Genomic DNA, 12,008 nt, shown 5'->3' with positions numbered 1-12,008 from the left:
TTAGCATCATGGGAGGAGCCTGCAGTGGAAATCACTGATCCATCCAGGCTGGCTCCATTCAGAGCTCCCAGAGTGGCTACCACCTCCCAATGCTTTGGTAACAAGAGGCACAGCCATGCTCTGCTTTTTATGTGGATGCTGGGAATTCCAAACTCAGGTCCTCATGTTTGCAAAGCAAACACTCTTAACCCACTGAGCATCTCCCCGGGCCCTGATTTCTTTTCTTGTCTACTGATTCCAGCATGTTCCAGCACACCCTTGAAAATGGGTGCTATGGTTTGGTGTGAAATGACCCCCACAGGCTGGTATTTAGAAGATTCAACCCCTAGCCAGTGATGCCATTGTGGGCATGAGTTCTAGCTGGCCAGTGTTGGAGTATAGGGGTGGAGCTTACAGATATAACCTGGTCTGCCTCCATCCTGATCACTCTTCTACCTGGACTGCTGAGATGGAGCAAGCAGAGCTCCAAGCTCCTGTTGCCATGGATACAAGCAGCTCCAGTACCGCACCTTCCCCCATGGTAGACCATGTCTTCTGGACAGTGACCAAAACAAATCTCTGTGATGTATTATCACATTGATGAGAAAAGCAAGGGATTACTGATGAGTGTCTCTTCATCGGCATGGACCCCAGTTAATCCTCTTGATGTGATGTCATCTGAGCTCCACCATGTAGCCACTCACCTACAGCATTCTTGTGCTTTTCTGAAACACTCTTCCATCCTCCTAAGCCTCAGACTGCTGCGCCTCTTCTGAGCTGCTGAGGCAGGTGCAGCTACCACACCAGCCTTGAAGGTCTGCTTTGTCAATAACCATTTAACTGAGGTATATCTTTATATTGACCAAGCTGACCAGCCTGCCCCTGGAAGACAAACAGCTTGCAGTAAATTTCTATTTGACCTGTAAGGGGCATAGTATTTTGATGATATGCAAGTGGCGGGGCCCACTGACCTTCCTGCACTGTGGGTTCACGGGGAGAAGGCAAAACTGAAGAGGCCAAGGTTAAAAGAAGAGAGGTCATAAAGGTCTGGACCAGCCCTCTGGGGGGCAGTGAGGGGGGGTGCATCTCTGTACTTCACATACACCAGCTGGCTAGTTTCTCATACAGCCCAGGGAGTCACCCCAACATTTTATAGCTGAAGAAGGAAACCCTACAGAGATTAGCTGACCTTTTACACCATGTCCAATTCAGAACTTGTATCTGCATTTCCTGACTTCCAGGCTCTCTGACTTCCTAGTAACAGCTTCCCTCAAAGAAATATCACTTCTACAACCAGCCAAGCACAGACAGGTAGACCCCCTGGACCGGACAAGCCCCTGATCCCACAGGCTCACACTGAACAATCTGTGTTAAGAAAACTGAAGGGTGTGTACAGAGACTTAACTAATGCTTGCCATGAATGTGCTTCTCATATTTCAGTTAAGCAAGGACAGAAAATAAAAACAAAGGCCCATGGACACTGAGACACGGAGATAAGAAATGGCAAAGTCAGAGCGCACTTAGTAAGAAGTCAAGCATTCAAGCAGATTATAGCTAGAAAAACACAGGAAGATAGCCAGGTGGGAGCCACTGGCCCAGAACAACAGACAGGACAAAGAGGCCTTGAGCAGAGCAGCAGGTGGCCCAGGTAGCTGGGACAGGTCAGACCCTGGGCAACCCAGGCATCCAGCAGCAGCCCGGGGCATGCACGGAGCACAGGCCTTATGACTGAACGGTAGTCTCAGTCAGAGCATTTATAAGGCCTTGGTCAAGGCCAGAACCAATCACAGCTGGAACCTGACGGGCAGAGCCAGCCTTGGTGAGGGAGAGCTATCTACAACCCTTGTTAGTTTTTTGTCTGTGTCTGTTTTCAGGACTTCCTGATTCCAGTGTCTTTGTTCTTTGGCACTTACACATGTGAACTCTAATTTGGGCTTTTTTTGAGGTAGCGATGGTCACCTCATAAAGCTGTGGCTGTTTCTGCTGACCCAAGGTGTGGTACTTGGCGTCTTACTGGCCCATCACACCTTCTGTTTGCATGGCCTTGCTAGCCTCCTGCAACCAAGACCCAGTCATGCTGTAGGCATGGAGTTGGGATGGAGTGGCCCTTCCCATGGCTTAGGCTGGGACCATTTACTCCTGTGACAGCAAAGTATGTGCTGACTGTCATTCCTACTTTACACATAGAGGACCAGAGCAGCCTGGGCCCTGTACAGAGCTAGTGAGAGGCCCTCAGTTGCCAGTGATCCCTTGAATACTGAGTGTATGCCACAAAGCCAGACAGGAATGGGTATCACCATGGCTCCTCAAGCTGAGGAGGTGTATGTGTCTACACAGAGTTGCTCAGAGAAAGAACCCACCTGATTCTAGCCCCAGGACTGGGACAGATGAGCTAGCCAGAGAACAGTGGTGTTGCTACACAGCATTGAGGAAGAGCTTCGGGAAAGACTCACCACCTTACACTTCTCAGCACTGCAAGCAGGGAGAGCGATCCCGGTCCCGCCCCACATGACCACTAAACCAGCCATACCCAAGACTCCCCTACTGAGCAGTAGGGAAAAGAGCTGGGTCTCTCTTGAGTGTCTGACAGTTGTGAATATGTAAAGGCTTAGCATGAAGAAACAGCTAGCCTCTCCCTCCCTCCAGCAACTGTAGAAATCCCATCAGTGCCAAGCCTCAAGGTCTCTCCCATGGTGGGTCTCTCACACCAGAAGACCCTATCCCACCATCCATGCCTTAACCACGAAACTGTGGAGACTCAAGTGTGGTGCCCAGAAGAGACCTTTCCTCTCTACCTCTGGCAGGCGTGGTCCAGCTTCCTGCCAAGTCCCCACAGAAGAGTGACTCCTCTTTACTCCAAAGCTCCCTGTGGGATGGGCCTGGCCCACACCCCATACACCCCAAGGAGGGAAGGGCAAAAGGTGAGGTGCTGGTGGGATGTGTGGAGGGCTATTTTTAGCTCATGCTAAAGCTTACTCAGGAAATTGTTCTATTAAAGCCATCATCCTCAAAGACCATCCAGAGATGTGTGCCTGGGAGGGTTTACGAGCTCAGACACCCAGGTTGTGGAGTCCTCCCGGATCAGCCATCATGTGACCTAACTCATCACATGACCTAAACCAAAGGCTAAGGCCAAATTTAGAAAGTGTGGCTTTAAGGACAGTACCCTGAGTCCCAGCCTTATCCCCTTCAGCAAGTCCTCCTAGGGGACTAAACCCAACTCAGGACCCTGTGACCCCACACAGTATTTTTCCTGTTTCCCTGTGGCTGCAGGCACACCAAGTCAGTCACTGAGCTCACCACTCAAACCTTGTCAGAACCTAGTTTCAGAACCTGGACATTGAAGAAGATTCCTTCCAACTGCAGCTTCTCCATCATCCACTGCTTTCCCCGAGCTCTTTCCACACCATCCTCCTCCAAAACTCAAGTCTTGGCTGAATCCCCCAGGGAGCAGCATTGTGGTGAAAACCAAGGTGACTCCCAGTGTGCATTTCCTGGATGATGAAGGAATGTGCAGGCAGTCTCAGGACCAGAGTTAGACTACAGTGTCTGAGCTCTTCTAATTCTGCTCCTTCCCAGTCCTTCTCAAACCCACCTTCAGCCCCACTCCTGGAGTCTGGAGAGCTTGTTCTCAATCCCTGGTCCAGATCCTATCAGCAATGACTTCTGAAAACTCAGAACAAACCTGCTTCTAGAGTAGCAGTTCTTAACGTGTGGGCTGAGACCCCTTCAGGCTGTTGCATATCAGATATTTACTATACAATTTATAACCATAGCAAAATTACAGTTATGAAGTAGCAGTGAAATGATTTTATGGTTGGGGTCACTACAGCAAGACAAGCTGTATTAAAGGGTCGCAGCATTAGGAAGGTGGAGAACCACTGCTCTAGAGTCTATGCTGAGTGATCCAACTTGCTTCCTCTCACATGCCAGCCTTTCTCCCCGCACTGGCAATACCCAGAATGCAGAGGCCAAGTCCTGCTTCCGCTCCAGAGTCACTCTGACCACTGTTCACACTCATCCCATCCTGGCGAGGCTCTGGGGTGGTAAAGGTTGACCTTAACAATGAAGACAGGACCTCATCTACCTCCCTTTAAGATAGGGAGAGACAAGAAGGTTTTAGGAACAGACCAGACACTGCCCAAAGCCAGGCCAGATATCCGGGCTCATAGCCTTTCAGAAAAGGGTTCAGGGAGCATGCTCCAAGAAATTCCCTTGCCCTTCTCTACCAGAGAGCAAGGGAGGGGCAGAGAGCAGGGGAAGCTTGTAAAGAACTTTGAAGATGAAACGGGCCTCTAGCCAAAGATTGTTGACACAACCATACTAGGAGTTGGAGCGTAAGAGGCCAAACGCTGCCAAGCCAATAAAACACGTCTATTGCCTCTTCTTGGTCCCTTTCAAATGCCAGCAGTTGCTGGCATATAAAAGGCATTCAGTGACCCAGGGAACACAAGGCCTCAGCTCATAACACTGGCAACTTCGTCCTCTTGGCACACCATCTCTTCCACCATGACCTGTGGCTTTCCAACTGGAAACTTCAGCTGCGCCTCAGCCTGTGGGCCCAGGCCCGGCCGCTGCTGCATCTCTGCAGCTCCCTACAGGGGCATCTCCTGCTACCGCGGACTCTCAGGGGGCTTCGGCAGCCGCAGCGTCTGTGGGGCCTTCCGCTCCGGGTCCTGTGGACGCAGCTTCGGATACCGCTCTGGAGGCGTCTGTGGGCCCAGCCCCCCCTGCATCACCACAGTCTCTGTCAATGAGAGCCTGCTCACTCCCCTCAACCTGGAGATCGACCCCAATGCTCAGTGCGTGAAGCATGAGGAGAAGGAGCAGATCAAGTGCCTCAACAGCAGGTTCGCGGCCTTCATCGACAAGGTGGGTGTCCTGGAGCATGTGCACAGTCAATGATGGGCACCGAGGGGAAATCAGAGGGAAAACATACCCATAGAACCCACAAGGCCAAAGGAAAACAGACAGACAGGAACTGGAAGCAGTACCTTTCAGTCTGGTGTAGGGGTGTGGGGGGGAAACTGAAGGCATCCTTAGAACTCAGAGCAAGACCTATGGAGCCCAGGCCCAGCCTTTCCAGTGTGCGAGACCATGGAGATGCTCGTGTAGGAAGCAGGGTGTCCTGACCACGTCAAGGTCAACTGTGAAGACTGCCTGAGGGCTTCTCTCTCACAGAGCCTTTTGAATCTCATGTAGGCCCTGGGGCCACTGTGCTCTGTGGGAGCTACTGCTTTTGGAGCTAAGCATGCAGGCCTGTGCTAGAGCCACAGCCTGGGTCCTCAGGGCCTTATGCAGAGCCAGGATGAGTGCAAGCCTGCAGCTGTCTTCCCAGAATCCAGGCCTCCACATGCAGGCTGAGGCTTGAATACAAGCTCCAAGGACAAAGAAGCTGAGGGGTTGGGGAGAGTTGTCCAGAGCTGGCACACATGAGACACTAAAGGAAGCACAAGGAAGAACCTACCAAGGATATGGCAAGGTCATTAAACACAGGCATCTGAATCTGGAAGTACACCAACCTGGTGCTGGGGGGATGGGGGCCTGATAGTCTGTAATAGTGGTGAAGATACTGCCCCTGTCAATCAATGGTCTCTGCCTGAAGTCAACCATGTTCCTGGTCCTTCAATCTCACTCTTGAACTCAGAAACACAAGACATTCCTGCACTTGGATCCAGACGCTTATTATTCTAATTGTGCTGTTGTTGCAGGGATCCTGTAATTTGCACACACTGGTTCCCTTTCCAGAATTTACAGTCTGCCTTCCTAAACAGGCTCACCCTTCCGTTCCCAGGCTGGCTGTCACATCAGCCTTGGCTGTGCTATCTTCTTGAGGCAGAATGTCTCTTTGTACCTTACTAAAAGGTGCTTTAGCTACCCCATTCTGTGGAAGGCTGGGAGCTTTATCCAAAGCTAAGCTCTTCTTATCATGGACTAAGAAGAGGCAGAGTTTGCACTGGGTTAAGCATGTTCAGCGACACCAGGTGAATTGACTGAAGTTAAGTCTCTGAAAGGAGTTCCAGGTTACCACCTGCCTTCAGCCCCAGTGTGGCTGTGGAGAAGACATGCCAGCAAGGGAGGACATCATACACACACACACACACACACACACACACACATGCACACACATGCATACACACACGCACATACCCTCTGATTCTGCAAGAGTCTGTTCTGAGACTTTAACTCTGGATGGCAGGTGCGCTTCCTGGAGCAGCAGAACAAGCTGCTGGAGACCAAGTGGCAGTTCTACCAGAACCGCAAGTGCTGTGAGAGCAACCTGGAGCCTCTGTTCGAGGGTTACATCCAGGCACTGAGGCGCGAGGCTGAGTGTGTGGAGGCCGACAGCGGGAGGCTGGCTGCCGAGCTCAACCATGCTCAGGAGGCCATGGAGGGCTACAAGAAGAGGTGAGGGCCACTGGGGAGTCTTGATAGAAGCACCCTGGGAACAGAAGAGCTGGCTTGTGTTTGGGGTCTCTGCCTGTCTAGGTCAGGAAGCCCACCCCTGCCTTATGAATCAAGGAGCCCTCTCCATGTCTTCCTTCAGGCACAGAGTCCCTGTCTGTCACAGGTTCTCATCATCCCCTTTTAAGTGGTGCAAGGTTCCCTTCCTTTCTCCACCTAACGTTCCTGGTCTCCAGAACTAACCCTTAAGTCCCTGGATGCTGTCTGTAGGGTTCCCTCCTCTACTCTCTGCCAACACTCCCACACACCCCATAGACACAGCAGGATGCTACAAATTCATCTAGCAGTGTTTATGGTCCTTGCGTGGCAGAGTCTACTGGGATGCAAGCATGACATGGTCATGTGACCATACAGTTCCATGTGACACAGCCATGATGGATGGATGAGCAGAACTTCGCTCAGAGGGGTCCCTTGGCTCAGTCCAAGAAGAGATAATAGACAAGGTGCTGACCAAGGGCTCAGAGCAAAGGATGGGGAAATACAGCCAGCTCAGTCTCCTGAACCTTAGACATACACTCACACATGCATGTTCATATGCATGTGCATGCACACGCACACTCACACACGTGTGTTCACACACAAATGCATATTCGCATACACACTCATACATGCATGTGCACATATATGCACATGCACACACATATATGTCCACATGCATGCATACATACTCACACATGCGTGTTCACATACATGCACACAAACACACATGTACATGTGTCTGTCTGTATGTACAAATGCACAGATTTCAAATACCACTATCCTGTCTCTACTGCAAAAACCCAATGTGCTCACAGGCCTGTGACTGGAGTATGACCCCTCTCACATTCTCTAAGGAGGCCTTTAGTTCAGACTGCTCTATGGACTGGCTTCATGGCTGTTTGGATAAGGCCTTCTTTCCCTCCTTCCTCAGGTATGAAGAAGAAGTTTCACTCCGGGCTACAGCAGAAAATGAGTTTGTGGCTCTGAAGAGGGTAAGTAATTGAAGCTAGTCCCTGCCCAGTTCCACCCCACCCTGTCCCCTCTGTCCTGCCACTCAGCAGCCAGATGCCTCCAGCCCAAGGGAGAGCTAGCTTCATGGCTGTCTGCAAATCCCTACAGGACGTGGACTCTGCCTATCTGCGTAAGTCAGACCTGGAGACCAACTCAGAGGCGCTGACCCAAGAGATCGACTTCCTGAGGAGACTATATGAAGAGGTGAGGGTAGTGACACACGTGAGACCCTGAAGGAGTTCAGAAACCCAGCAATCTCCCCTTATAAAGAACATAATCTGACACATGAGGCCAGGTCAGAGACTGGAATGCTTGGGTGGGGAACTGAGGAACCAGGCAAACTGACATAGCAGGAGCTAGAGGTAGACTGGGAACAAGCTGTCTACCCAAAGTCCACCCAGTCCTTCCTGAGCCAACAGGTACAGCCCAGCCTTGCTGGGCCAGGTGTATCTGGTCTAAGAGAACATCAGGTCCCAGGGAACAGTCTGTCCCTAAGGAGCCATGCAGACACAACCCAGCATGGGTTCTCTGGGTCTAAGCAACTCCAGAAGCAAGAATTTGAGAAACGCTGTGACTTCCTCAAAGGGAGACTTACAAACTGAAAGGCTGTTGCATCTCTAAGGGCCAGGAGTTGAGCTACAGATATGGCTGGTAGCTACAAGAGAGCCATGGGGATTGCAGGCATGGTAGGTAAGGGAAAACCCAGACAACCTGACTATCTTCCTTCTTTCTCCTCCTGCAGGAGATCCGCATCCTCAACGCCCACATCTCAGACACCTCCGTCATCGTCAAGATGGACAACAGCAGGGACCTGAACATGGACTGCATCGTGGCTGAGATCAAGGCTCAGTATGATGACATTGCCACCCGCAGCCGCGCTGAGGCCGAGTCCTGGTACCGCACCAAGGTGAGAGGTCAGGACATCTGTCCTTAGATGAGACAGTGGGAAGGACTCCAGGATCTGGCAGAAAAGGCTTCTTGCACACCAGGAATCACAAGAAGATTGCACACAGCACTAAGCTGAGGAGGCAGCCCAGCCTGACCTCTGTGCATCTTGCACACTCGGTGGCAGTGTGCTCCCTGGGTTGCTGTTGCATCCTGGGCCTCATGCTCATCTCTGCTTCCCCCACCCCCAGTGTGAGGAGATGAAGGCCACAGTGATCAGGCATGGAGAGACCCTGCGCCGCACCAGAGAGGAGATCAATGAGCTCAACAGAATAATCCAGAGGCTGACTGCTGAGATCGAGAATGCCAAGTGCCAGGTAAGTAAGGTTCAGCTGCTCTGAGACCAGAGAGGCTGGGTGCCTACTCAGTGCCACACAGCCAGCATGTGTCCTGCTTGGAGCTTACCATTTAGTCTCCCACCTATTTGCACAGCTGGGTTTCCTGGTCATGCTCACTCGGGTTGACCCAAGTGAACAAGGCCAAGAGGCTGCTTCTAGAATGTTTCCAACTGGTGGGAAAGACTGGATAGTATGCTACTGATGGACAGTGAGACCCAGGGACCCTTGGCTATCCCACTCTCTTCTGTGTCCCCAGAACACCAAGCTGGAGGCTGCTGTGACCCAGTCTGAGCAGCAGGGAGAGGCCGCCCTCACTGATGCCCGCTGCAAGCTGGCTGAACTGGAGGCTGCCCTGCAGAAGGCCAAGCAGGACATGGCCTGCCTGCTCAAGGAGTACCAGGAGGTGATGAACTCCAAGCTGGGGCTGGACATTGAGATCGCCACCTACAAGCGCCTGCTGGAGGGCGAGGAGCAAAGGTGGGTCCCTCCTCCATTCCAGTGTCTCAAAAACCTTTCTGCCTAGCCTGCCTGCTCCCACCCTTTGCATGTCAGTGTCAGCCCCAAGAACCAATAGAAGTTAGAGATGTTTCTGACTGGAGCCCAGTTCTCCTGAACTTTCTTAGGTCACCTTACCACCAAGCCATTGTCGCCACAGGCCTGTGCTCCTACATCATAGGACCGTGTGAGGATTAGAACCAGTGCCCTACCTCTGAGCCAGAACTTCCTTGGGTCCTTATTCTGGCTCTTGTATGGTGGGCAGGCACCTTGCCTAGGTTCATGAGGTCTTGCCTTGCATTATTTCTGTTGGCCAGTGTCTGCCCTGGCCTTGGTGTCCTGGAGGATGCAGCCATCGCTCTGCATTGCTGTGACCACAGAGCCTTACAGAAGAACACAAGTGGAGAAGGCTTTTCTTTGGCTCATAGTTTCAGAGCATCTGAGCCTATTGTAGCAAGAAGAGTATGGCAAGACAGGTCAGGTTACATCATGAAAGTATGTTAAGCGGTTTGTCACATGGCAGCACATCAGACATGAAAGAGCCGGAGTTTGGGTACAGCGTAGGAAGTCTCATTTTCTCCAGTTCGACTTCACCTTGAAAGTTCCATAGTTTCCCAAAACAGCACCAGCAATCAGATGAACCCTTTGAAGCATCAGCCTGTTGGGGGTCCTTCCATCCTAAGGCTGAGTCCACCCAAGTCTGTCAGGGACTTGTTCAGGCAACACATTGCAGAGTCAGCTGGATGGAGGCAAATTAGAAGGGAAGCCAGTTTGAAGTCCACTCTGCTCAGTGGTGTGTCCAGTGAGCACCACCACCATACAAAGACACCTCTTCCCTCCTGACATGTACAGGAATGTGGTGTCTGAGGGAAAGCTGATAACCTGTCTATTCTGACGTCTTCTCTTTTCTTTCTGCCTTTCCTCCATGCAGGCTATGTGAAGGCGTGGGAGCCGTGAATGTCTGTAAGTATAGTGAACCCTGAAAGGGAACCAGATTGGGGTATCAGCAAAGATTTCCCGGTGCACTATACAGACACTGTGCAAACATCACTCATAAAACTCCAGTCTGGAGGACTAGGTTGCTCATGAAGAGAGACTGAGTCAAGCACCCAGAATATCTGGATTCAGAAAACAGAAAGATGTCATCCCAAGGAACTTTAGAGTCACTTAATACAATGTCTGCCTTACAGAGGTGAGGAAGTCGAGTCCACAGAGGGGCTAAAGAGCAGATGCATATCCATAACTCAGGCCTCCTGCCTCCCAAGAGGAGGCTCGTCTATGCAACTTACAAACTAAAACAGGCTTTTTGTGGCATTCCTCAGAGGGCTGGAGCAAACAAACGGACCAAGGAAAGGTGACAGGCTGGGGTGGCCGCTGGCCAGGCTTCAAGACTGACCCTGCCTTTGTTCTCACAGGTGTCAGCAGCTCCCGTGGTGGAGTTGTGTGCGGGGACCTCTGTGTGTCTGGCTCACGGCCTGTGACAGGCAGTGTCTGCAGTGCCCCCTGCAGTGGGAATGTGGCAGTAAGCACTGGCCTGTGTGCACCCTGTGGAAGCGTCCCTTGTCACCAGAGGAGGTGTTAGGAGTCAAGAGGGTGCCAGGAAGTGGCCTGGCCTAGAAGGCTGAGCACGGTAGCCTCAAGGCCTGCTGCCCTTGTGTTCTGAGAATACAGTCCCCATCCCCAGTAGCTGCCCCTCCATCCAGCTACCTGCTGGCAAGGTACTTGCTGCTGATAGATCAGCCTCCTGCCTTAGCTGCAGCCCTGGACATACCCAGTGCTGCTTCCTGTGCTTCTGGCTTCTAGGCCCTGTTGTGAAATAAACTGTACCTACTTTCAGAGCTGTGTAAGATGTTGTGCTTTCTTGTGGTGGGCTCACACTGTCACCTAGGGAGCACTGGCTTGGTCACATGGCCTAATGACTGGGACCACAGGGCCTTGTCCTTATGGTAGGCATCTACAGGCCCTACTCCCAAACAAAATTGCCTCCCCATCCCCACCAGGCAGAGCTTAAAGCACAGGTTGCCTATGTCATACCTACTAGACCATGTGACTTTGGGGGGCGTGTCCCAGTGATGTCCACCAATCAAAGAGAGATGTGATCCCTGATACCTGTTTTCCCCAAACACACATCCTGTGTTCACTCCCAGTAGACTTCTCCCTCAGTCAACCCCTGTGGTTGATACAGCGAGGCAGATAGGCTTCCTTCCTCCAACCAGAGACCACAGGCTCCACTAAAAGGCAGAGGTGTGTGTGTGTGTGTGTGTGTGTGTGTGTGTGTGTGTGTGTGTATGTGTGTGTGTATGTATCTGTATCTGCCTGCCTGCCTGCCTGTCTGTCTAACTGCCTATCTGACTATGTGTATATGTGTGTGTGTCTATCTGTGTCTGCCTGGCCTGCCTGTCTGTCTCTGTGTGCGTGTCTGTCTGCTTATCTGTCTGTCTGTCTCTCTGTGTGTGTCTGCCTGCCTGCGTGCCTATCTGTCTCTAACCCCCTTCCATACACACCCTACTTCCTCCTCTCACATATTTACTCCTTGTACCCTAACACCACACACACACACACATGTGCACACACGCACACGCACACACACACACACACACACACACACACACACACTTCACAGCAGCAACCATCAGAAGTGTCACCAGGGCCACTTGGTGTTGCTCTGGACCCCATTCCTCATCGTCATTGCCACTTCACCGCCTTGTTCCCAGCACCCATCCCCCACACTAAGATGGTCTCTCTGATCCTCTTGAACTGACCTCACTGGTCCCAGGATGCTCCAGGATAGAAGAC

At 51.8% G+C, this 12,008-nt stretch overlaps 1 protein-coding gene across 1 annotated transcript; it reads left to right on the top strand.

Annotated features, from left to right (window-relative positions):
- The first annotated feature begins 3,105 nt into the window (after positions 1–3,105).
- LOC117718562 (keratin, type II cuticular Hb1-like) lies at positions 3,106–11,044 on the top strand. The gene is made up of 9 exons (XM_034516288.2): positions 3,106–4,851; positions 6,179–6,387; positions 7,355–7,415; positions 7,543–7,638; positions 8,177–8,341; positions 8,571–8,696; positions 8,974–9,194; positions 10,144–10,175; positions 10,628–11,044. The coding sequence occupies exons 1-9, from the start codon at positions 4,489–4,491 to the stop codon at positions 10,792–10,794; spliced, it is 1,440 nt and encodes a 479-aa protein (XP_034372179.1). The 5' UTR covers positions 3,106–4,488; the 3' UTR covers positions 10,795–11,044.
- The last annotated feature ends 964 nt before the right edge of the window (positions 11,045–12,008 follow it).

The sequence above is a fragment of the Arvicanthis niloticus genome, chromosome 13 (genome assembly GCF_011762505.2).
Source record: "Arvicanthis niloticus isolate mArvNil1 chromosome 13, mArvNil1.pat.X, whole genome shotgun sequence".
Taxonomy (NCBI): Eukaryota; Metazoa; Chordata; class Mammalia; order Rodentia; family Muridae; genus Arvicanthis; species Arvicanthis niloticus.
Note: the sequence above shows the minus strand (reverse complement) of the source record. Positions and strands in the feature narration are given on the sequence as shown.